This window comes from Bombus bifarius, unplaced genomic scaffold (genome assembly GCF_011952205.1).
Source record: "Bombus bifarius isolate JDL3187 unplaced genomic scaffold, Bbif_JDL3187 scf7180000008058, whole genome shotgun sequence".
In the NCBI taxonomy this organism is placed as follows: Eukaryota; Metazoa; Arthropoda; class Insecta; order Hymenoptera; family Apidae; genus Bombus; species Bombus bifarius.
This window is the reverse complement of record NW_022884422.1, coordinates 2820041-2845318: the sequence shown is the minus strand read 5'-3', so window position 1 is coordinate 2845318 and position 25278 is coordinate 2820041. Positions and strand designations below refer to the sequence as shown.

At 39.2% G+C, this 25278-nt stretch overlaps 2 protein-coding genes across 4 annotated transcripts in view; both read left to right on the top strand.

The window, feature by feature from the left end:
- Positions 1-25278, top strand: part of LOC117208206 (eukaryotic translation initiation factor 5B) — a 32607-nt gene that overhangs the window by 3014 nt on the left and 4315 nt on the right. For all 3 annotated transcript variants that reach the window (XM_033449168.1, XM_033449169.1, XM_033449170.1), the window contains 9 exons: positions 32-249; positions 340-542; positions 631-896; positions 1024-1105; positions 1204-1385; positions 7982-8058; positions 8147-8354; positions 8513-8608; positions 24911-25072. In XM_033449168.1, coding sequence (XP_033305059.1) covers positions 32-249; positions 340-542; positions 631-896; positions 1024-1105; positions 1204-1385; positions 7982-8058; positions 8147-8354; positions 8513-8608; positions 24911-25072 — 1494 coding nt within the window. The remainder of the gene's footprint in view (positions 1-31; positions 250-339; positions 543-630; positions 897-1023; positions 1106-1203; positions 1386-7981; positions 8059-8146; positions 8355-8512; positions 8609-24910; positions 25073-25278) is intronic.
- Positions 20477-21638, top strand: LOC117208212. The gene is made up of 2 exons (XM_033449181.1): positions 20477-20994; positions 21170-21638. The coding sequence occupies exons 1-2, from the start codon at positions 20782-20784 to the stop codon at positions 21212-21214; spliced, it is 258 nt and encodes an 85-aa protein (XP_033305072.1). The 5' UTR covers positions 20477-20781; the 3' UTR covers positions 21215-21638.

Below are 25278 nucleotides of genomic sequence, written 5' to 3'. Positions count from 1 at the left end.
CAGATTGATAAAAGATAATAATTGTTTCCAGTTTGATGAAAACAAATTTAAAATACCTGGACTTTTGATAATAGACACTCCTGGACACGAATCTTTTAGTAATTTAAGAAACCGAGGATCTTCTCTATGTGATATAGCGATATTAGTCGTAGATATTATGCATGGTTTAGAACCACAAACTATCGAAAGTATTAATTTGCTTAAAACGAAGAAATGTCCTTTCATTGTAGCTTTAAATAAAATTGACAGGTATAGAATTTAAAATTAATTGCTTATTATTAATTGTTAATATTACGTTAATTAAATGCTAGCAATGTAATAGTAACATAATTTCTATAGATTATATGATTGGCAAACTATGAATCGGAAAGATGTTCAAGATATTGTAAAAAGTCAAGCTATTAATACACAACGTGAGTTTGAAAAACGTTCGAAGGATGTTATTGTGCAATTTGCGGAACAAAGCCTGAATGCTGCGTTATTTTATGAAAATCCAGATCCTAGAAGTTATGTTTCCCTTGTACCTACTAGTGCTATTACAGGTAATTCGATACATTACATTGTTTGTTTTCAATAATATACAGTTTTTAAATGTTTTGATGCAAAATAAAGTTATTACTTTTTGTACAGGCGAGGGTATGGGCAATCTACTATCGTTAATAGTAGATGCCTGCCAAGGTCCACTAGCTAAGAGGCTCATGTATAGCGAAGAGCTTCAAGCCACTGTTTTAGAAGTGAAAGCATTACCAGGCCTTGGAACAACAATAGATTGTATTCTAGTCAATGGAATATTGAGAGAAGGTGAAACAATGATAGTAGCAGGTACCGATGGTCCAATAGTAACTCAAATACGTTCACTTCTTATGCCACAACCGTTGAAAGAATTAAGAGTCAAAGTAAGTATACGAAGTCTCGTTTACAATTAACTGTATTAATAATACTCATCTGTTGTGTTTTTAGTACAAAAGTAATTCTATGTATAAAAATTTGATAACAATATCTTTTTTATTTAATGAATTGCAGAATGCGTATATCGAACATCGTGAGGTTAAAGCAGCGCAAGGAGTAAAAATTGCTGCAAAGGATTTAGAAAAAGCGATTGCAGGTAAGCAGCGACTTATTAAATCGTCATCATAGCATTGCTATATTAGTAATGTTAATATTACAGAAGAGATAAACCAAAATTTTATGTTTTGTAAATAGGATTGAATCTCCAAGTGGCTCACAAACCAGATGAAGTGGATGTCCTGAAAGAAGAAATCGCGAAAGAGTTGACAAGTGCTCTTGGCAATATTCGGCTCGTGGAACGTGGTGTTTACGTGCAAGCGTCGACATTAGGAGCCCTCGAAGCGTTGTTGGACTTCCTTAAAAGTAGCAAGATACCGGTAAGTTTTATTTATATGATACATGTAACATATCTATTACTTATACAATATAAGTTTGCTTATTTTATCATATACTATTCAGCATCGTTAACATTAATAACGAAATTAGAAAAGTTCGAATGTAATTTCTTAAAAAACTGGAAATTTCTAACACGTTAGAAGTTTGTTTTTGTAGTTATAATGGTGCATTTGTTTATATTCGTTTAATAAATTTCCGTTAATTTCTTCGTTCAACGAGAGAATCAGAAAACAGCATTGAAAGTGTAAAAACAAAAGCAAACTGTGTGATTAGTAGAAAAATCGATGGTAAAGCGGGTAGAGAGACTGAAAGCAAATGAATGGGAGGGAAAAAGATGTGCGAAGGGAGGAGTGAGATAGAAAGGGAGAGAGAAAGAGAGAGAACAGCAGCAACGAACCACTTCCTTCTTAACAGTTTAGCAGGATACGACTCATTGGTCGCATACGGTGCTTGTAGTTGTGATCCATCGTGCTATCAGCCGTGTTCTGCATCCGTGAGCACGCCTTATATGTTTCCACAGGGTGTCTTGTATATTCCGCGATTTTCCATCATGTATGATGCCCTCATCATCATAAAATTGACGATAATACATCAACAAAAATATCCACTTAAAAGCAAAATTTTGATTTATTAATATTACGCGTTTTGTATCCTTCTTCTAAAACTATATAGCACGCATGCTTATTACAACTTAACGAGATCGATGTTCGTTAAAAAAAGCGTCCTATGATTCTCAATAGATAGGAAAGGTTTCCAGAAAAGTTATTGATGTAGACCAATATATTGTTTGTCGATTGGCGTGTGTCGTAGCTCAAGTTGACGGCATTATCATTGCCTTGATGATTTGGCATTGTTCGTTCGTTCGTATAGTAGCTCAGCAGCAGTGCATCAACGTTCGCACGATAAAGAAAAAAAAGTATGCATGGCTACGATGGTTTGGTTCGAGGTAACGTCCGAAACGGCCTTAAGCCTGTCCTTCCTCGGATTATGAATGGGCTGCCCCCACCGTATCGTACGATCACGTGTCCTGTGACGTCAGGTTTTATCGCAGGCATACGCGACACACGCATGCAGCCAGTCGTAAGTACGGTCCGTCACTCTACGGGCAATGCGGGTATGCTTTTACATATGGCACGCAGGAGGGAGTAGACAGTAGAGCGGCGAATGGAGACCAGCCGTGTACAGCCTTCTCTCTCTCTTTTCTTCTCACCTTTTTTCTCCTGTTCGCTCTTTCTTCTTCCTCTAGTTCTATCTTTATCCGTCCTGCCCTTCTCTTTCGTTCTACGAGAGACTCTCTTTCTCAACGAGAAGGAGAAATCGTGGGGTTGGTGCGCTATACTCACTGGCAGTATATAGAGATTCTCTGAGAAGGCTCCTCTTCTGCCAACACACAGAGACACGGACGCGTGTGGGCTGGAAAAAAGAATACGTGACCAACGTACAGGAAACTGCCCACACTCGGAGCAAAAGCACCGTGGGTGGACGGATCGACGAACGGGCGGACGTACGACTCGAATCGTAGCTCTGTGTGTCGGTTTATAAGGCGTATGTTGCGCTAAAGATGAGACACGAATATCACGTACCATCAAGAGAATGCTCTATCGATATCAATTTGCCTCTTCTTCTTCTTCTTCTTCTTCTTCTTTTTTCCATTGGCACGTGGGTAGATATATCAAAGATCGATATTTCGATCACGTCCGATGAATGGAATATGCGATCGAATCGCAACCTTCTTCGTCTATGGAGCTATTATTCGAGATTCGTTTTGAATTACTTTTCGATTTATGTATAGTAAATCCGAGGTCGAGCAACGAAATTCACCGTTTGTCATGAATGAATCGAACGTTTGCTTACATCGAGGTTAATCTAGTTTTGTCGATATTGCAAACAGGATCCAAACGAAATGTTTAATATTTACGAAGTCGCTTCGCTTCGACTTCGAACGCATACGTGCACATATCCGGCCGATTATGATGGCGTTGGCGAATTGACGATTCTTGCTGAGTACCTTTCTGTCCTCGTCCTGTTTAGACGAGCAGGATCGAAATAAATAGTTTAACCGGAACACGCGCTATTCTTCTTGGAACGAGTCAAAGGCACGCGCATCGATTAATACTTATCCACCTCGTTCGTAATAGAGGCACGTAGAAATTAACGTTTTAGTCCTCGAACGAAAAGAATCTTTTAAAAAGGAAAACATTGCACCTAGTTTCAGAGTTATTACATTTTTTATCATCTTTAAGAAGTCTAAAAAGTTGATCGAAACCTTTCCAAGGTAGATCCATTGCGTAATTGAACTAATGCTAGTAGTAAAATTCTACGATTCAACTCACAAGTTACGAGTATTAATAAATTCCCTTGCGTAACGGGAACAGGTTTGTTAGTAAGAAACAAGTTGATCGATTGTCTTAGTCGATGTAAAATTTTTAAATTGCAGAAACTTTGTATAATAGAAGTCTATAATCTAGAACTTGTCATTTGTCAATTCACTAAAATTATTAGTTTGTAAATTATTGTGCAAGAAGGTCAAAATATTAGGGCCAGTGAATCTCGAGTGTGCCTAATTGTCACAATGATTCTTCAAAGTCGAAAAGTTCAAAATGGGTGTGGGGGATGCAGGTAACTAAAAGTAGATCGCGTGAATTTTTCGCTTGTTGGAGTCTGGGTGGCATAGTTGGTTCCGTTGCTCGGCGGAACTCGTGACGAGCGGACGAACGGACGGAGGTGCAGTTCGCTCCTCTTCTGCAGCAGGAAAAGATGGCTCGTTTCCTCGCATTGTTTTTAACCGCGGTATATAAGCAGCTATACCGGGACATGGGAGCGGATATGCGGAGTGCGGACACGCGAGTGCACGCTCTGTCGGCCGTGTGCCGGCATCCTACGATGTACGAGTTTTCACGACGAGAGAAGCCGCTCAAAGATTACCGGCCTCTGAAAAGGAGAGAAATAAACGACGTTGACCGGTAATCTCGGAATCTTAACGGAAACTGATTAATGATAGCGTTTAGTTGTTTTCTGTCAACGTGCCGGTACTATGCTGTGTCTCAATGCACTGTGCTGTTCGCTTTCCCCCTTTTTCTTCTTCATTCTTTTCCTCTACGTTCCTTTTCTCTTTCTTCCCTATCGCTAAATATTTAAAATCGGATGAGAATTGCAAGAAATTGTTACATTTTGAATTCGACGAATGAATAGCTCGTCGCTTTGCAATGTGGGCGGCTCTCCTAGCGTTTTGTATTCGTAGAATTTTACAGTCGACTAATTCGTTTCCTTTTTCGGTATAGAGTTTGTAAAACAAGAAGCGACGAAGCGAACGAGTGTCGTCGAACTATCCAGCAATCGATGACAGCAACGACAGTTAGGGAACAAGTCGAAAAAGATGCGAAAGAAAAATGGAGATTGCAGGTCTGTGATACAAAACAATGTCGATTAGCAGCCAGTCGTTCCTCCTGTTTCTTCCACTTTGTTACATGCGGTAGATGTTTATCAAATTTCGTTTGCATCGCTTAACACGATTTAATTATACGAAAGTGGAAAATTATTTGATGCTATTTATATGTACCGGCTAGCAAACACCGTGTCGAAACAGCAATTATTCGCGCGCCGTCTTCTACGGCACGAATCTACGCGGCGATCAATTTTTTTTCTCTCGAGAGACACACCGTAGACCGGTGAAGCCACGAACATAGGCAGAGGAAAGAGCGCAATTTAAACCGAGGCGTAAGTTTAATAAATTAGAGTTTCCTTGTTCGGGAAACGTTCCACGGTTATGACAAGAGGTTGAAGAGGATCCATGCCCTGGCGGCCGGTTTTTAATGCCGGAAGCGTCCCTCTTTCTCCTTCAGGCCCCTCTGTTTCTCTCTCTTCTTCTCGACTTGCTCTCGACTTCGTCCCGCTTGTACCAGCATTTCTTTCGCTGGCAACATCTGTCGTCCGTCTTTTCTCTGTTAACTCTGTCTCTTTCCCTCCACTTTCTCTTTCCCCTTTTCCCTACCTTCTTCTCCCTTTTATTCACCGCCTTTTCCCCCCTTTTTGTTCTTTTCTATTTCCCTCTTTCACCTTTTCTCCTTCAACTTCTTTCCACGATAGCATCTGTTCCACTCGAACGAGTCTATTGCCAAATTTGGGGCTATTTGCGAATTCCAACGAGTTTGAGGTTTCCTCGTATTTTTCCCTCTATGTCTGTTCAATATTTCCTTCGGGACAATGTCGATTCGATTGAAGCTCGTTGCTCGTGAAATTCCAACGTGTTTGCTTTGAACGGGGATTCCAGTTTTACGTTAGAATCGTAAGAATCTTGTGGACAGGAAATATTCGTTTTTCATTCATCTTTTCTGTTTAATATTTTTTCCACATATATTTCCGTATTTAAAACAAGCAATCTCAAAAATACCCCACGTTTCAAGGAACTATTTGAAACACGACGATTATTATTGTTACATAGCTTGTGGAGAACGCAACATATTCCTTTGAACTTATTCGAATTTCAATGTGTGTAATTCTTCCATCTTTCACGCACTATTTTTAGCCTACCTGCTTTCTTTTTCTCCTTTCCATTCTTTTTTTGACACGCACGAAATAAACACGGATATTCGACGCGTCATTAATTGCATTCCTGACTAGCGATGCTCTCTGATTCTCCCTTACCACCTCCCACGCTACATCTCTTTTTGTTTCTCTCTCTTTTCCATTCATTCGGTTGCTACTCGCGGCTCGGTCCTTTTACCTTATTCCACCGGATGGTATCACAATTCACCGTTCATCAATGAAACATGACTAGCTCTTGGTGTTTCGGTGAGTAGGCTTATTTATCGTGCGGTAGTGCCTTCTAATTGGCCCGCGTTTTTCTTTCCTTCTTCCTCCCGTTCATCGCCGTCGGTCGATTCATTACGTAAAGGTCATGGATTTCACCAAGTTTGCACCGCTGCTGCCAAGTTTAAAGGATCATTCATAACGATTCCTTGTCTTTGATTTTCCATTAAAGATACTATTTTCTTTTATTTTTCCTACTACCGTCATCTTCGTTATTATTTAACGTTTTAAACACAGAAAACACAACTTTTATGTTCCTTACATATAAAAATCTAATTTTTGTTATTCACTCTTGTTCAAAATTTGCAGAAACTACGCGCACTGTGCCACTGGCCAATATTTTGAGCTTCATTTTTATGCAATAGCTCATGAAAGTATTCAAACACTTGTAGAGATAGTTTATACGAAAATTTAAATATGTTTTATATAACGTACTCAATACAATACGCTTATATACAAATTTCCTATACAAGTGTTAAAATACTTTCATGATTTTAAATAGAACTATATAATATTCTTATGTTGATTATGATCCTGTTTACATATAATAAGATAAAAGCAATGACGTATGGTCACCGAAATACGTATTAGATATTTTCGTCGAAGAGAAACTTCGTTGAAACTTGCTATGGTGGTCCACGAAAAAAGCCAGCCATATCTCGTCCTAATATCAGAATGCAGCAACGCACCGGAAGTCTTAAAAAGTCGTCTTATCTTCAAAAATTCTCGGCAACGTATCATCTTCTACTCATCCTGTTTCCTCCGCCTCGTTTCCCCCGTCATTTCTGTCTGCTTTGCGATGAATGATTATCGGTCTGTTGCTCGTCTAAACTCGAAAATTAACTCGTAAATGTAACTACTGTTCCGTCGGCCACTTTATCCACTAGCAATTAGTCAGACATTATCGTTGGAAAGTTCTGCTATCTTAATGGGAAGGAATCCTTAAGTATCACGTCCATCACGTTCATCGACACTTCTGTTGTTTCAAATACTATATACATACAACATTTTCATATCTATTGGAACCTTTCACCTATGAATCAAAGTTCGTACTACTCTAGAATAAAAAAACACAAAGTACAAAAATATCTACTGCAATCTTTCATTTGTAAATCAAAATTTGTATTGTTTCAGAGTAAAAGAATGCGAATTCTCAAATATTCATATCCCATGAAAATTGTGCCGCTTTAGGGTAGGAGAGTATAAATGATCAAATTCTCATGCCTATTGAAACCTTTTAACTACAAATCAAGCTTTATATTGTTTTAGAATAAAAAGGCATGCTTCTAGAATAAGAGAACACGAGTTATCAATTTTTAAACGATATTTTTGATGTCTCCCAATTTATGTTTCATATCAACTGGTATTTGAGGAATTCATTCGATCGAATGACAATTAGAGTTTGAATCCGCTGGATAACTTGTTTGTAAGTGCATCGGTGCGTTTATATCTACATTGTCGTGTCTCGTCGCATCGGTGAAGCTGAATCCGGACAGCATGCGTCACTAGTTATTTTTGCGGCCAAACAGACACACGCTTACTCGCATAGCATTCCACTGTATTTATGTTACGGTGACAGTGGTTTATGCTTTACCTTAATATTTTGTTTTCCTTCCAAGTACGGAACTCTGATGCGACCGAATCTAGAGTTCTCCGTTTCAACGCGCAGCATTCGACGTGAGGAGACCTTGACGTTACTTGCTCGTTCAACTTCTGTCAAATTTCGATTTGTAAATTTAACTGAGAGAATCTTTTTCTTTTACTGCAGTATGCTGGAATTCGCATCGGCCCTGTAGTCAAGAAGGATGTTATGAAAGCCTCTATCATGTTGGAACACGATAGTCAGTGAGTAGCTTGTTTATTTCAAAGAATTACATCTCTGCATTTGTTATAACGGAAAGATTCTATCTAATCGACGTTAATTTGTTCACAGGTACGCCACGATCTTGGCGTTTGACGTGAAGATCGAGAGAGACGCTCAAGAGTTGGCCGACTCGTTAGGAGTTAAAATCTTCCAGGCAGACATTATTTACCATCTCTTCGACAAGTTCACCTCGTATAGAGAAGAACTGAAGCAACGTAAACGAGACGAAAACAAGCATATCGCTGTATTTCCTTGTAAACTTCGTATCTTGCCACAGGTATATACCATATAAGTCCCATTCCTCTCACATTTGCCTATCTTTATACCGAATATCTAAATTGGAGCAAAGCTATCGTCATTGAGGCGACTCTTTTCGGTCAGGATGGCATTTGTCGACGATTTTTCTTTCTAAAAGGACATTCGTCTCCGTTTCAGTACATCTTCAACTCTCGAGATCCTATCGTAATGGGCGTGATGGTGGAAGCCGGGATCGTAAAAGAAGGAACACCGGTTTGCGTGCCCAGCAAAGACGTGAGTATCTCGTTTCTGTTTTCTTACTTACTTGCCTCGTTACGCTTTCTTAGACTCCAAACGTGCTGTACGTTATCAGAAATGGTTCTGCGCTGCGCAGCATATGAAGCATACAAATCGAAGAGAAGTTCTGTCGCGCGAACGTAATTGCACTGCGAAAAAGTCTCCGGTCAAGAATTAATTGAAACTCTCGTCACGGTAGTCGCGTGTCTCTTTTCCCTCGTCGCTTCTGAATACGATTATCAGAGAATTTGAGTCGAATCCTTAAGGGGCACTGTGGCTTGAGTTCCGAACGAGCGGGCTCTTTAGTAACGCGTAGGTGAACTCGTTCGAGGGAAATACGCCGGTCCAGTTGGTCGATCGATCGCCTCGATCAAACGATTGAATGCATAACCGCTCGAATCTTGCTGGTTTCCTCCAAATTCCAGATCGTGATTTTTCCTGCATAAAATTTCGCTCCTCTTTCGATCGTTGTTTAGACTAATATCTTGCGTGTTTTCCGTCACTTTTTGCGCTCTACGAATACAGAGAAATGAAAACTGTCTGAACAAAGAGTCATATGCGCTAATGTTATTTTTCTATGTACCTCGCCTTATCAGCGCGAGATCAAACGCGAAAAATTTCTAGATTAGTGTTTTGCGTGTCTCATTTAAGCGTGAAAATTGTTCAAAGCATTGGACCTTGTCGATGTACTTTCGTGACACACCTTGAAAGTTGATTCTTCGAAACATATTAAGTCGATCTATAACTGGTATAGTGGAGTCCATGAAATCATCTTTGTGGTAATTTGGAAAGTACGCGTCGTAAGTAATCATAACTTAATAACTACCAGCGTATGCATAATCTACAGTACCACTTTTTGCAAGCTTCTGAATATTTCTGTCTACGTGTCAAAGTAACTAGCATATCGTTTTTACGAATTTTGAAAAATAAGTAATGGCGAATAATTTACGCTTATGATACTATAAAAATCTGAAGCAAAAAAGAAAATTATGAACATTGTAAACAGTTGGGAAAATTCGAGAAGATTATCGAGCCGGTTCCACGGACGAGCGAGTTCCTTCTCTGTTTCTTGTAGGAGTAAATTGGTGGGTAGCTGTTCTTTGCAGTCTCGCCATACGCGGTAGCACGCGAACACTACAGGTTGCCTAGCCTCGAATTCGTAGGCGTCGCAATGCCATTAGCAGCCTGCAAATTCCCGTAAACAAAAATTCCAACTATATTCTCTTGAAATACACCCACGCGGTGGTCGTGCGCGCCGACCGAAATGATTTACTAGGCAAACGGTTCGCCTTCGAATAGTCGCGTTCTTTGCGTAAGATCGTTTCGAATTTTCCTGCGTGGGAACGGCTTGATTTATCTAGACATAAGTATCCCCGGTGTTCGTTTAACGAACATTCAATTATTGGCTTGACAACATTCAATTATTTCGTCAAACTCGAACGTCAATCTATTGTGATACCAGTCCTTGTCTTCTCGTTGCTCTTATCGCTTAGACCGCGTAAATATTTGTGTTTTTCTTCGTTTGATGTAATAAAGTAGGATTATTTAAGTTATCTAAGCTTCAACATCTGGAGATTTAATCTTGAACCTTGCACAGATTAATCATATTTGTTGTAGTATTATGAGACACTATTGCTCTTTAATGTTATAACGAAAGAATGAGAAAATATCATGTACATGCTCTAGATTCAGCAGGAGAAGATGTTAGGAACAAGAAAATAATTCGAATAACTATATTGTAGGTTTATTTGTGAGTGCAGTCAGACACTCTCGCTTTTTTAAGATATTTAGTGAGAAGTATTCTAAAATAGCAAAAAGAAAGCAAAATCGGAAGTACTTAAGACGAGTTTCATTTTAACTCTTTGGACATTTACTTTCACGGTGTATTATTAGTGTGCAGTCAATGAAAATTAATACGAGCTGAATATAACCATAAAAAGCTAATATTTGAGGAAACTGTGGATAAAATTCAGTTCAAATAGAGAAATCTCTGTGCTTCTCTATTATGGTGAATGATGAATTATACGTGTCATTTGGCATATGTAAATTTATGTTCTCTTATACGATCATTTAACAGCAGCATAGATAAACGACAAGCGTTGAAAATTGTTCAATCCCACTTTCATCGTTTTCCAATATTTCTCCGGTCGCGACAAGCATCGACACGATATCCCCGTATGACCTGCGGCATTAAATCTTTGCGGTTAATTTAACACGATCGGTTGAAGTAAAACGAGGGAAAAAAGCGTAAGAGGTGACAGGCGACGAGGCGTAGTGGTTGGCAAGCCCCGCGACTTTCGGTCCGGCGGTTACGTTTCAAATGCAAATGGTGGTATAAATTATTCGATTCAATAATATCGAAGCGTATGTGGGTGATAGCAACGCGTAAAATTCGTAACGTGCACGTCACACGCTGTATTACCGGCTGCGTGTGCAACGAGTACATATTTCTCGCCCGCGCGTAGAAAGCAGTTCCGACCACGTTGCTGGCCCACGCGTCCTCAACTCCAAACCGTACACACTCCTTTCGGCCCTACCCTGCTTTTTCGTTGCATTTTAGTCTTTATTTAAGTTCGACTGAAATTCCATTGTCAGACGGTGTTCGCGATCTTGATTAATTAACTCAACTTTTCGTTAATTTCTTAGTTTCGTTACGTAAGTACATGAACGACGTTCAGTTCTCAAAAAACAAATGATTTACGTACTTTTAAGATGACATAAATAATAGTAAATATTATAATAGGTAGTATATTTTAACTGTTTTTGTTTTCTTAGAACTTCTATTTTACAATTAAATTTCTTATAATGACGATAAATATTATAATAATATAAATTTCTTATATTCTTGTAACTCAGCGGTCTATTTGTCATTTGTCAATTCACTGATATCGTTAGTTGATAAATTAAATTGGAAATTGCAGAAGTTATTGTTTCATATAGCTTTGATGCGGAATGAACATCCATACACAGTTATGTAAGACAGTATAGTAGATACCGAATACATAAACGATAGTGAATAGATCTGATTCGTGTCTCTGGTTGTCGTGGTATTTTTTATTAGCAAACGATTATCCAGACCGGATGTCGAGTATCACGATTGCCTGTTAGTGAGCAGGGTCAGGTTAGGTCAGTTCTGAAGTCACCGTGTCGAATCTCGAACGGATCTGTATTCGCGAATGAGAGGAATGCGATAGACGTGGTGCGCCGTGAAAGGAACATACGAAGCTCGTACAGAAAAAGACGACACGACTTTTAAGTACGTGATTCTGCAAACATTGGCCGAATTAGGGCCGTCTCGTGCGCTGTTGATCATCAAATGGTTCAGTATGAATTTAATAACTGGCGGTTTTTCACCGTAGCAATATTATTCACTTATACAACTTATTCGTAAAAAAATATTACTTTATATTACAAGTATTTGCACATATCCTTATTTTTCAATGAAACAGCTTCTTTATCAGGATTTACATTTCGATCTCGTAATATCCAATTTTTGATTCCAATAACTTGAAATAACTTGAAAAGTCCAGCTGACCCGAGATTTCTGTACACCACTGTAAATACGCGAACATGAAGATCATACCCATTAAATCGCATGTTTTTGAAAGCGAACTAACTGTTTCACTGTCTCTCTCTTTCTGCTCGTGTTTTACGTGGAATTTTATTACACTGTTATACATGTTGGTTTATATGTTGTCAGCCGAATCAGTAATTAAGAAGTCGTTAAGACGATTGAAAAATCGACTTCTTAAAAAAGAAGGAGAGGGAGAAAAGAAAGAAATGCCTCGACGAAAATAACGAATTAATGGGCAGGAAATGAGTAGGATTGATGAAAATACGATTGGTTTCCAAAGATAAAGTCCATGAACAACGTCGGAGGTATTTCCACGGCTTCCATCGTTATCGGGCGTATACGCGCGTTGCGCAACGGCCTCGATAGGCGCTTTAACGTCGAGCGGAAATCCGGCGGATTCTTTTAGCCTGCCGTTTTCTTGCCGTTCCGCCATTCCTTTTCTTCGTCTTATCCCTTTTCCTCCTTCTTCTCTAGTCGTCCGCTGGTGTTCTTGCTCGTCGCTCGATGACCCGAACTTATGTTCGCGTTACTTTTCCTTGATAGATTTTTCCATTCTTATCCGCTTCGATAGTCGATCGTTGATCGTATTTGTAGCGCATCTTGCTTGGTCGACGCGATAATAGGATTCATACACTGATAGGAATCTCGAGGTTGTTGAAATAAGTAACAAGATAATAAGATCGAAGACTAAAAATGATCGTACGACTGATAGAATTAATGATATGATTTGTGAAAGGCTGAAAAATAATCGAATTTCTTTACAAGAACACAAGGTTAGAGTGTTATGTCATGAACGACGATGAGATGAAGAATGGAAGGATCGAACGAATGGTAGAATTAATGATATGTGTTGAAGATTATAGGGGGAAATATGATAAGTAGAATTTTGTTGATTTTCTAATTTTCATATTGTTTAATGATTAAAGGGATGTACTTTAACATAGCATAGTTAACAAAAGGAACAATTTCTTTAAAATTTAACAACATTATGCCGTGTTAGAAAGTTCATTAAAGAGATGGAAGATTTATGATGATCTTACATTGTACTTCGATTAGATTCAATGAAAAACGGCTAGTATCAGAGATAGCGATTGGAACGGAGCAGGAAATCAGTTTTGGAAAAGAAAATATCGATTATATGACAAAAGGTTGGGATAGTATGTTACGCTTATCTGGTAACTTTCTGTCTACCTGGAATCATATTTTTTCCTATGCAACTGAATAGGCCGATACGGGCGAGGGTAGATCGATCGTGTCTCGTTAAAGCACGCTCCCCTTGTCGACGATGCTTCAGTCCCTTTTACGAAGTCGTGTCACGACAGCTGGAAGTTCGAACAGCGTTAGACGAGTAGCCGGTGAGAAAGAGCCCGTCTAGGCAAAAGGTCTCTGAAGACGAAAGACTCTTTTATCATCACAGCCTCAACAACACGCTATCTTTCGTGCGTGAAGTCCTATTCAAATTTTATAAAAAGGTCTCCGCTCTGATTTTCCTTACTTTTTATCATTTAATCAAAGAGATTAAAGGAAGATTAAATATCTCGTTCTTTTATATTAAAACGGATATTTTTCCAATTAACCTTCGAACGATATCGGACGTAACAGAAAAAATTGTTCTTTCCTCCCTGAATTTTAGAATTTATCTAAATCTTGATAATATCAAATGGTCTTCGATATGCCTTTATATCTATCACACATCGTTACGTGAAAATATGGTTGAACCTCGAAGACCATTATTTTAGAAGTTATGCGTATATAAAAACCATGCATATTGTACAGTTTAAATATTCAACTAATATACGCTTACGTTCTAAAATAATGGTCTCTACACCTTGGGATTGGTATTCTTAGATTTTAGTCATTAAAAGTAATCGTAAATTAAAATACAAAAAGTCACAGACTCGATATGCTCCAAAACGATGCTCAGTCAAAAATGTTATCTGTGTAAAGAAATGTTATAACATAGGATCATAATGTTAGGTATCATTTTAATGCCATAACGGCTCAGGCATAATTAGCGGAACGGCGTTACGAATTTAAATGCGACTTCCCGTCGGTTGGTAGTTCGACGTTTGATGATAGTTATATCAAGGAAACACGAAGAAGATTTTCAAACCACCACGAATTATATTCCCGTCCGGAGTGACAGGAACTAGAAACTCCGTCGTGTGTGAGTCCCCTTCCGGCGGAAGGCCGCTCGTAACGTTCTTCCTTTCCCTCCCATCTCCTCTCCCTCTCTCTCTCTCTCTCTTTTTCTTTCTCACTCCCTCTCTCTTGTTCTCTGCGCTCTCTACTCTCGATCTCCCCCTCGTTTTCCTTCTCGTCCGGTAGCAGGTACCAGAATATATTTGTAAATTTACTGATTGCGAGTAGAAAATTAACACGTCGGAGCGGATTGGCCGAGCGGGACTGCGAGGGAAGCTAATTAACGAGCACACGAACGGAATACGAAACGTGTTTCATTATCGAGCACGATAGCGAGCTGTACAAATTTTTCACTAACTTGTAGCGAGAGACGTTCGACGCAATATAGAGACACACTAGAAAAAGAAACGGAGGATTAAAAGGATTCACACCAAGAAACGTGGCACATTTCTTCGAGATGTAGTGGCTCGTCGAAGTATTTTGCATTTATAGAAACTTTCTTTTGAATATAATGCGTTAGGTCGTCGGGGAAACTTTTAAGTAGAATTAGACGTTATTTGATAGAAATTTTGCAATCAGAACGCTGTGAAGTTTTCGGACAGCCCAATATTATGGTATGTAATGCGAAACATATTGGAGTTTCATTAAACAATTATGATTATATTGATAGAACTTGGGACAAATCTGATCGCAAAAATAGATACATTTCAAACACTATTCATATAATCACGATAGTTGATTCTCATTATATCGCTAATAAAATGTCAGAATGTTTCGTATAATACATACAATATATTCATAGAAGGTTTCTACAAGCGTTCGAATACTTTTGTGAACCACTTGTACGTTCTACCAATCTATGTCTGTGAACAGTATGCAAACAGATAACAAACAGACGGTTCATGAACTATTCGCAAATACCAATAAGGGCGTGCTTATAGAACAAGAGGGATGGCATTCGAACAACATTCTAGACGCGACCGTGCGCGCAAAAGGGAAAAACGTCTCGGCTAATATTAGAGGAAAGGTCAAAATGTGGTGAAGAAGGGCATATAAGTGGAAGAGATGCCGCCCCCTCAAAAGAGGAATGAAAAGAAACGAAAAAGGAAAAAGTATAAAAAAAAAAAGTAGACGAAAAGAAAAGAAGGTTAGATGAGGAGGGATAGAAAAGGGTGACGAGACAGCTGAGGATGGGGGTGAAACGAACATACGTGGGACAGCGTACCTACGTTTAGAGCGTCTACCGAGTGATAAACGACCGGAAGGAAGCCAGAGGCGTTTCCACGAAAGTTAGAGACAAGCCGGAAGGCCGAAAGACGGGATGTGGTTGGTGAGTAAATGGCATCGATGCGTTAGTATGTGCGTATTCTACCTCATTCCAACCTTTCCCTCTCCCTCCCCTTTCCATACGTATTTCTCACTCTTTCGTTCTCGTTGTCGACTCCCTTCCTCCCTTCACTCTTTCTCCTTCCGTCGTGTTTCTCTAAGTAGGCAGCTGGTTAACGTTGCTATCGTAGCGAAGGAAAAAAAAGGAGAAATAGCTTGGGAAAGAGAGATGCGAGAGGAAGAGAGATAAAGAGGACGGAGGAAAGGCGAAAGAGAGGCAAAGAGAGAAGAAACTGAGAGAGAAACGCTGCTGGCCGGATGTCGAGTTTCCAATGTCGAGTAGATCATTTTACCCAGGCTCGCGATTAATTTTGTTAACGACGAATACGAACTATAATCGCATCGTCGACGAAACAGAGCGAATCTTGCGAGTTCCTCGCTCGGAACAGAATATGCATATCGTTCTACTTTCAGGTCTGGATTCCTTCTTGACGTATCGAATTTAAATGTCACTTGCCCACCACTTACGTATATTTTTCCCTATTTAGAGGAATCTTTAATTGAATGTATCTATGTACAAGAAAACGAGCAAATGTAAAAAACACGTGACACCAGAGAAACAGGGGGTGTGAACGCTTTGGGCTCGAATCGATATATCGACCAGCAAACCTGATTCTCCGGTCTTGTTGTTTAGGAAAAGTTTCTAACGTGTTGTTAATTGATTTATTCTCATGTTCTCGCAACGTGTAAGAGACATAAACTATCAGATATACTATCAAATACGAAGTGTAAAGAGTAGATACCAGCAAGGTTTTCAGAAACAGTTGTTCATTCAATGATGTTGATTGCGAACGAAGGAAGGACATCGCCGCTGGTAGTGGGGATTTCATTCATCGACGCATCCGTCCGACTCATTAAGTAGCCGATAGATCAAAGGTATATCGCACACGTGACCGATGTAAGCAACTGATTAGCCATTCATTGAGATATTGACAAAACTCGTAGCAAATGCGATAACGTTGAATGGTTACTTCTGATGCGTATTACATTCTTTAATATATATCTTGGGAGATTTTTTTATTGAAAATGGAATACATAGTACACGACTTGAAAATGTTACGTTGCATTTGAAAGTTTCAAATTTAGAGAGTTCATAGCGTTCCCAATAGTGCATATCTTCTACATTGTATTTGATAGGATTGAAGAAATCCTTTTTCAGGTATGTATCGTTATCGAGTAATTATCGTGAATTTTTACCAAATATTAAAATATTAAGTTCGAACAGATGTTACTCTTGGTTCAAAATAAGATTGATTAATTAGCGGTTTTTTATCAAGAGAACATACGATCCAAGTTTAAAAAAAAATTCTTTCGTTACTTTCTAAACGAGCCAATATTCCCTAATATTTATAGTAGTATAGGTCCCGAAAGAGAGAGCGAGGGAGAAAGAATGCCGCACAAATCTCATTTTGTGCATGCACTTAAAGCAGAGAGCCACACCAACGACGGCGGTTGGCTGTTAGCCGCTGAGGTTCGTACAAACTATAAAGCTTTCTAAATCGGTGCGGCTCACGAAAATAGACTTCCGGTTCCCGTCTCACGCGTTCACTTGCTGCGCTGTGTCTGCTCCCGAGTATGCCAACACCGATCCTCTTTTCGTCTCGTTTCGCTTTGCTTTTCCTTTACCCTCTTTCCCTTTCCCTTTTCCACCTCTCCTCGTCTTTCTTTTGTCTGTCTTCCACGGAAACCCATCTTGAACGAAGGAAACGTAAAAATTAGAATTCCTCTATAAACAACTTTCATTGACGATTCGAACATCATATTGTTTTCTATTCGAAGCTTTATCAATCGTAAGATAAATATTCAGAGTTTGATCGAGACGGAGCTAGGGATTGCAATACAGGTGGCTCCCGTATTTGCGTCCTGTCTTTTTAAGCGTTATATGAATATATAATATAGATTGCGATGTTATTCTTGCAGTTCTGTTATTAAATGTGGGATTCGGAAAATAAGCCAAAACGGCAATCGTATGATCGATGCGTTTCCCTGTTTCCTCTTAATCCTCTATCTACGATATATGGATCATTCAAAAGCCATACTGATCAAACGTATTAATTGAAACGCAATGAAAAATCACAATATTTTTCTAAATTTATTGTGAAGCTAGTGATTATATTATCTTGTTGTGAGAAATAAATTCTATTCTCTTTCAGATGAATATTAATTATGTATCTGTGAATCCTATTATGTAAAGGTGGAGTTAATTAGTTTGGTTTCTGAGAAGCTCATATACATATCTATACAGCGGAAGCTTTCCTACGTGTTATATAAAATATTTTGAAATTTCATTAATACCGTAAGGAAACACAATTGTCACGACTATATCGCTAAAATTTGAAATCCATCTGAAGCTGCGTATGGAAATTTTAGACATTTATGTATGAACGCATATGTACTTACAATAACACGTGAGCAGCCAGATTTCTACAGGTATTCGAATCCTTTCACGCGCTGCTATATAGACATCATCATACAGACACCTCATTACAATCTGTTTATACTTTTTACCAAATACCGTTTTCTCATTTATCAAAGAAAATCGCAAAGCCTAGACGAAGACAGTTAGAAACGTTGGAAAAGGGGAAAAAACTTTGCAATGATGTTTCGAGAGGACGCGCTTGTTTTATAGAGTTAATGAAGCTCGTGCAGCTTCGGCCGACGTAGGTAATCAGTTTTTTGTTCTGGGTAATCGATCATATCAATCAGATAGAGATAAGTTGTTCGGATAGAACTGGCAATTATCGGAGATGATGGCATCGAGGTTAATCGCGTGTCCGTTCCGGGACGATGTAAGTGAGGTCTGTTGCCAGGAGAGAAAGATGGTCGGTAATTACTGTTAAATCTGCGCTGTTAGCTCAACATAAATTTCCGTGGTTTCTCCTGCGGTGCGAGAGCGTGCGTGGCTCGTGTGATGTCAGTCGGACGATTCACGCTTCTGGCTACTCTGTATCGCGCGCTCACAGTTGGCCTGCGATACGCGTTCTTTGAGTACATCGGCTGCCACGTTGGCCTCGTTGGTCGGTTTACTAAACTTAGACTCATTCAGAATGGCCGGCTTTCGAATCGGGTGTCCACGGGCCGGGACCGCGTCATGTCGTGCCACGGCACGTTTCTTGGCGACCGTAAACAAGGGAATCAGGCTGCGAGAACTTGACTGTGTACGCACGCCGACGAGAAAGGAACGCGGTTGAATGAAAGCAAAAATAATCCTGCCTGCCAGAGATATATGTGCTCGAGTTTGATACGCAATGTGATTACTAATTACCGACCGGGTGACACGTAAATAAATATGATGCATGATAAATACGAATTAGCCATGATTATAACGAATGCCTGTTCTGTTGTTGTTCTGACGAGATGTCATTTCGACGAATACGCTGGAGCAATCGAACGTATATAGATTCTTATGAGCGTATGATCTTCAGATGTTTCATACCTCAGAACGGCAGTTCATTAAAACGCGCATACTCTATAACCATAGCTTTGAGCGGTTGTTTACATTTTAAACGTTTAGTCGAAAAATATGAAACGATGAAAGTTTGTAAATCGGCGCTATAACGTCTACCAGTTTCCATGGGTTTTACAGTAATTTCTTGGATAGGCTATTTAGCCTATCTTGGATAGGGTATTTCGTAAGAGGCTAATTAGGTCGGAAGGCAAATATTTCGAAGTTGGTCGCGAGTGCTTGTTTCCGGACGGGAAGATTAGAGTGACGCTGATCACCGGATAGATCGGACGACAAACGTTGGTATTTAATTAGTTGCTCCTTTCGGTACCAAGTATCTGATATCCGCGTATCGTCTGGCGATACACAATCGTGTGGCATAGAGATAACGCACGAGGCGAGTAAAGTGCGAATAAAAAGAGAGAAAGAGAGAAAGAGAGAGAGAGAGAGAGAGAGAATGAAAGACGACGACGTGGGATGTTAAATGAATGGGTGAAATAGTTCGCTTTTAAAATATGGCGTTGTTAACATACTAAATTAAATTCCAGTTCGGGCTAAGTAGAAAATAAATTCTTTCAAATAAAATTCTTGTTTTCCCATGGTTGGCTTCCCACGTGTTCCGAGGCTGAAACGCTCAAGAAGAAAAAAGATCCGTGGTAACCCACGCGAAGACGAGGAAGACGTCGCGAATTCTCGCCAAACGCGTTCCCATCTTCTTTCTCCCTTCTACACGAAACGAGACGCGCTGCAATTTTCCCACTCGAATTCGAAAAAACAATTGGTCAAACCTGTTTACTCCCAGTCGCATTGCTAACGGAGCGCACAGCGGTGTCGCGCGAATTAACACGCCACTTTTGCACCGCGAAAAACAAAGCATCGAAAGACACGTAGTACACTGTCGGCTATCACTATTAAGATACTGGCTGATATTTAATATATATTGAACTTCACTGCTTTTACTTTCTACTTATTTTATTATAAATATTTCGTTCGCGTCGTACAGCCTAGTTACTTTGTTACGTGTCTCTTTTATTCGTACCCTACAGCCTAATTATTTTATCATAAACCTGCCTTATTTGCATTTTATAGTCAACCGCATAAATATTCGTCCATTTATCACAGTCGACTTTTTCAGCACTTTATAATGTCCTTTAATATCGTTATAATATAATATTCAATATTTTACAGCTGTATAACAATTGTAAAAGTTTCTAGGAACGTTATCTTAGTTGGACTCATACTTAACACTAGGTTTACGGGACTCGTCAATTTAACGGATTTCAAACCTCGAAATGAAATATCCCAAAAACCATAGCATTAATTTTAACCATTGCATCATAAATTAGTCATTTCATCTAGAGAATTTATACACACAATTATTTTTTCCTAGGCTTTCTAATTTCTGAAATCTGTATGTAGTATACCTATCTCTACGAAACCCGTTAAATTGACGGGCTAGCTGATTTCATAAACAAACCGTTTTTCAAAGACAGTGTGCAGAAGTTTCAGTTATTGTAGACATTTCCCATCATTGTCTCCACTTATTGTAAGTATTTACAATAGGATAATTGAATTTGGGCACGGTATTTTCTTTTTTTGACCAATCCCCCTTTTCTAGCAATCATGAGTAAATGCAGGAGATATAATAAGACATTGAACAAAATTGTCAACATCGATGAAGATTGTTCTGAGGATACCTCCGACGAAGATCAATATGAATTAGGCCAAAGCGAAGCTGACAGTGAAAGTTCTGAATACACTGAAAGTGGAGAGATAGAAGGATCTTCGGATAATGAAGAGGGAAACTTTTTGAAAGTGTGTCGTAACAAGAAAAGGATGCGTATTTTTTCTAGTTCTGACTCCGAGGATGAAAGGACGAGCATTCCAAGCACATTCCAAAATGTAATGGGTGAAATTGAAATTGCAATTGACGGGACACAGTGGATAAAACTGAAAGCAGGCGGATCTAGGGGTAGGACGCCCGTTCGTATGATATTCAAGGATATCACAGGGCCTACTGGCTATGCTAAGAGAAATATTATGTCGGGTTGTGTAACTAGTGCTTTCGAATTGATAATTGACAGACACATAATGGAACATATAAAAGATTGCACTGAAACCGAGGCGCATCGAGTTTTTAAAAAAGACGGACAATCATAGTTGCTGAGTTGCGCAGTTTTCTAGGAATTCTATATGCCCGGGCGCATATGAAGGGAGATCATTGAAAGCCTCCAAAAGATTATAAACAGATAAATTTGCGCTGATATCCGAAATATGGAACAGATTTATAAGTAATAGCCAGGCTTGTTACAAGCCATATAAAAATATCTCAATAGATGAACAATTATTTCCAACGAAAGCACGATGCATAATAAGCCTCATAAATTTGGCATTAAGTTTTGGTTTGCAGTTGACGTCCAAACAAAATATATTTTGAATGGTATCCCTTATATGGGGAAAGATGAAACTCGATGCTCAAGGAAAAAAAGGACAAGATGACTTTGTTTTCCTCAAATTTATATGTATCTAGAGGCTATGAGTCATGGTAATAGGATGGTCGAGATGATGGTGACAGCGAATTCAGGTTCGATAACGAATCCACGATCCACAGGAGGACAAGCATCAACGTACTACTCGATTCGGATAATTCAATTGGCAATTCGTCCAACGACTCTAACACTCTAACTCTAACTCTCTTAATCCAAAAGAGGCTGCCCTTATATACTCCTGTCCCCGCTTCTCGGGTTAATCTTTGTTTTTAAGGAGAGCCATATAATCGTTTCATACCTCTGTCAGGTACATGTCCCTCCCGTGACCGTGGCTACGTCCGGTGACCTGCCATGTCACTTCGAGCCCAAACCCATCGTCATAAAGTCAGATTGGAACATTAAGACTATTTCTTATTTTTATTACTTAAGGGCGGCTATAGTAAAAGTCTGGACTAGTGTATTGGGGTTTTTCCCAACATTCCGGACGGGAAATCCCGCTGTTTTTCCATCTCCGACATATATAAATCAGAAAACTGCACGCTTACCGTGTATAAAAGTAAACCTAACGCAAAAATCCTCCTTCTAAGCACCAAAAATACAGATATACAAGTAGAAGACAATTATAAAGGTGATCCAGAAACCATTGCTTTCTATAATAAAACAAAGTTTGGTGTGGACGTCGTTGACCAGATGGCACCCAAATATAGTGTGAAAGCAGGGAGTTTCCGATGGTCCCTTCAAGTTTTTTTTTTCAATATTTTAGATTTGGCAGCGATAAACGCGTGGATATTACGCAAAGAGTGCACCGGATCGAAAATATCCAGAAAGGAGTTCATATTTTGTCGAAGATCAGACGCTTCATTTCTGGGTCTTTCAACGTCAGAAGTGCGAAAAAGTTGCCAAGTGGGCTACTGCAAAAAAGATAGAAGAAATAATTGTTGCATATATTGCAGAAAGATCGTATGCGGAAAATGCACAAACAAAATTCAGTATACTTGTAAAAAGTGTGCTCAATAAATATGATTACCCTATAGCGTTAATATTATTGTTATCATTTCCGTGATAATAAAAAAAAAAGACTTTTTACTTATTAATAATTTATTTAAACGTGAAGCTTAATATTGTTCAATTCAGACTTAATTTGAATAAATCGATTTTCTAAAGAAAATGCGTATTTTCGTTTACCCGTCAATTTGACGGTTCCTTGTAGAGATAGGTATATAAGAAACGCTCGTAAACCTAGAAATTATTATTAAAGTTTTTCAACAATTGTAACGAGTAGGCGATCTAATACTTATGCTCGGCCGTGAAACTACGTGGAACGTAAAAACCATAAAAACATATATAAATAGTATTATTAACCATAAAACATGGACATTTATACTTTATATACAAAGCCCTTAATATACGACAAGGTGTTAGATGAAAGAATAAAAAAAAGGCGGACAAAGAAAGAAAAGCGACAGAAGAAGCGAAGCTTAGAAGGCGAGCGTATCGAACAAGGATGCGTACTTTCTGGGAATACACGCTTGCAATTACGTATATATGGTAATGCGTGCGATAGGACGCGAAGAGTGTCGAAAATTGGACGATCGCGCAACACCATAAAAATAACCAGGAATGGAGAAACGGGAAGAATATGGGAGACAACAAGAAAAGAGCACACCAAGGCGACAAAGAACGAGCCTCGTGATTCGATTCGAGCCGACTACGAGCGTATATGTGGGCATATTGCTCTTTCGGCGTGGGTTTCGAAATATGAGACCGAGTATATTCCACCGGTCATTGTCCATCGATTGATACCGTGCTTCTACTTCCTTCGATCTCGCTTCGATCTCGGCCCTTTCCTCTTCAATCATCTTTTTTTTAATTCCTGCTTTGATTCCTCGAATTTCCCATAAGCTCTTCCCTCTGGTTCTTACTGGTGTAACAGGAAATAACATTATCTTGCTATAGACGATTCACACAATGAGCCCCTTTTCTCACATCATCTTTCTAAATTTCTAAAGTAAGTTCTTAAATCTTTTGTAAGCTTTCCCTTTTGGTTCTTATTATTGATATAACAAGAAATAACTTTATCTTTCTATAGATGTTCCATAATAAAATTGAAACGATAAGAGTAAACATTCTTCCAATAGGTGTACCAATGTTATTATACATATAGTCTCATCGTGAAAGGTTTGAATAGATTGGCGAGTTCTCGAAGAAGGCAACGGTTAATTAAGCGTAATTATAGGCAATTCTTTGAAAAGGATAAGCGGCAATCTGCGCGTGTCCCCAAGCGAAGTTGCGTCCGGGTTTATCGCCCACTTGGCGCTCTTGCAGCTGCAGGTGTGTTACGGCAATAACGCAATTCTGAACGACGTGCTCGAGCTTTCTTGCCACTATACGCCATTCTATAGGGTGCTCTTAAATCCCAATACACTACAAGTTCCCATTGAAATTCGTTATTCTTTTCCATGAACCTTCCTCGACTGTTTCTTCAACGATTTAGGCGTATTTCTCGTTTACGATTATTTTTTCCCACGCATAATTCTGTGGCCACAAATGGGACAAAATTCTGTGAAAAATTCGAAGATCACCGCGTGTACGGCGGCCCACAGGATCCAGCAACCTACGTCCGAGTCGGCCCTGACGACGCGCAATGCTCAGGTACTCGGTTTTCTCTCGACTTCCGGTCGCAGAAAGGAATGCATAGGCGGAGCTATACCCACGCAAAGAGACACACGCCGATCGAGGATGGAAAAAAGACACGGCGACAGAAGCTGCGAAACAGCCTGCGTATGGAGCTGTGTCTATGCGAAAAATTCCCCGTGTTTTTCGAAATCTTTATGAAATGTTCCTAACCTGTGTCGTGCTTGGAAGGCATCTCGGCGGTTATTTACATAGAACGTTCGAAATTAGAGAATGGATAACGCACAGCACTCGCGAGGGAATATCTGGTGGCTACGGAAAGTATTTTGCAGGTTATTTTATTTATCATAGCATTAACACGCTAATTAATTAGCTGAAAATATCATTAAATTTCATTATCATATCATTTATTATCGTATCATTTATTAGTATTTTCATAGGACTATGAAAATGAGATGTAGAACCTGATAAAAAATAGTTAGAAATTTCGTTAGATAATAAGGACGCATGTGAATAATTTTTATAGGCATTATAGATCATATTTATAGAATAATTGTAAGATAACTAGTAAAAATATGACCGATAGATTTAAAATATTTATGCTATAATGCTTATGTTTGACTTTGCAGTTCGTCGAATTGGGTATGGTTACGAGCATAGAATACAACCATAAGCCCGTGGAATCTGCGAGGAAAGGTCAGGAAGTCTGCGTGAAAATCGAGCCAATACCTGGCGAGGCGCCGAAAATGTTCGGCCGTCATTTCGACGAGAAAGACTTCGTTGTGAGCAAGGTAGGCCTTTGATCTTATAATTCATCCACGGGAGTGAGTTCAGTAACATTGGATGGACGATTTACGGGATATTATCGTGAACATTACAGACAATTGCTTAATTCAGGAAACATTATTCCGTATCCACCATCGATGTTTATGATCTCGGTTTCGTTGATCTTACGTACCATCCATTCTGGAACGTATAATAAGAGGGTACATACTTT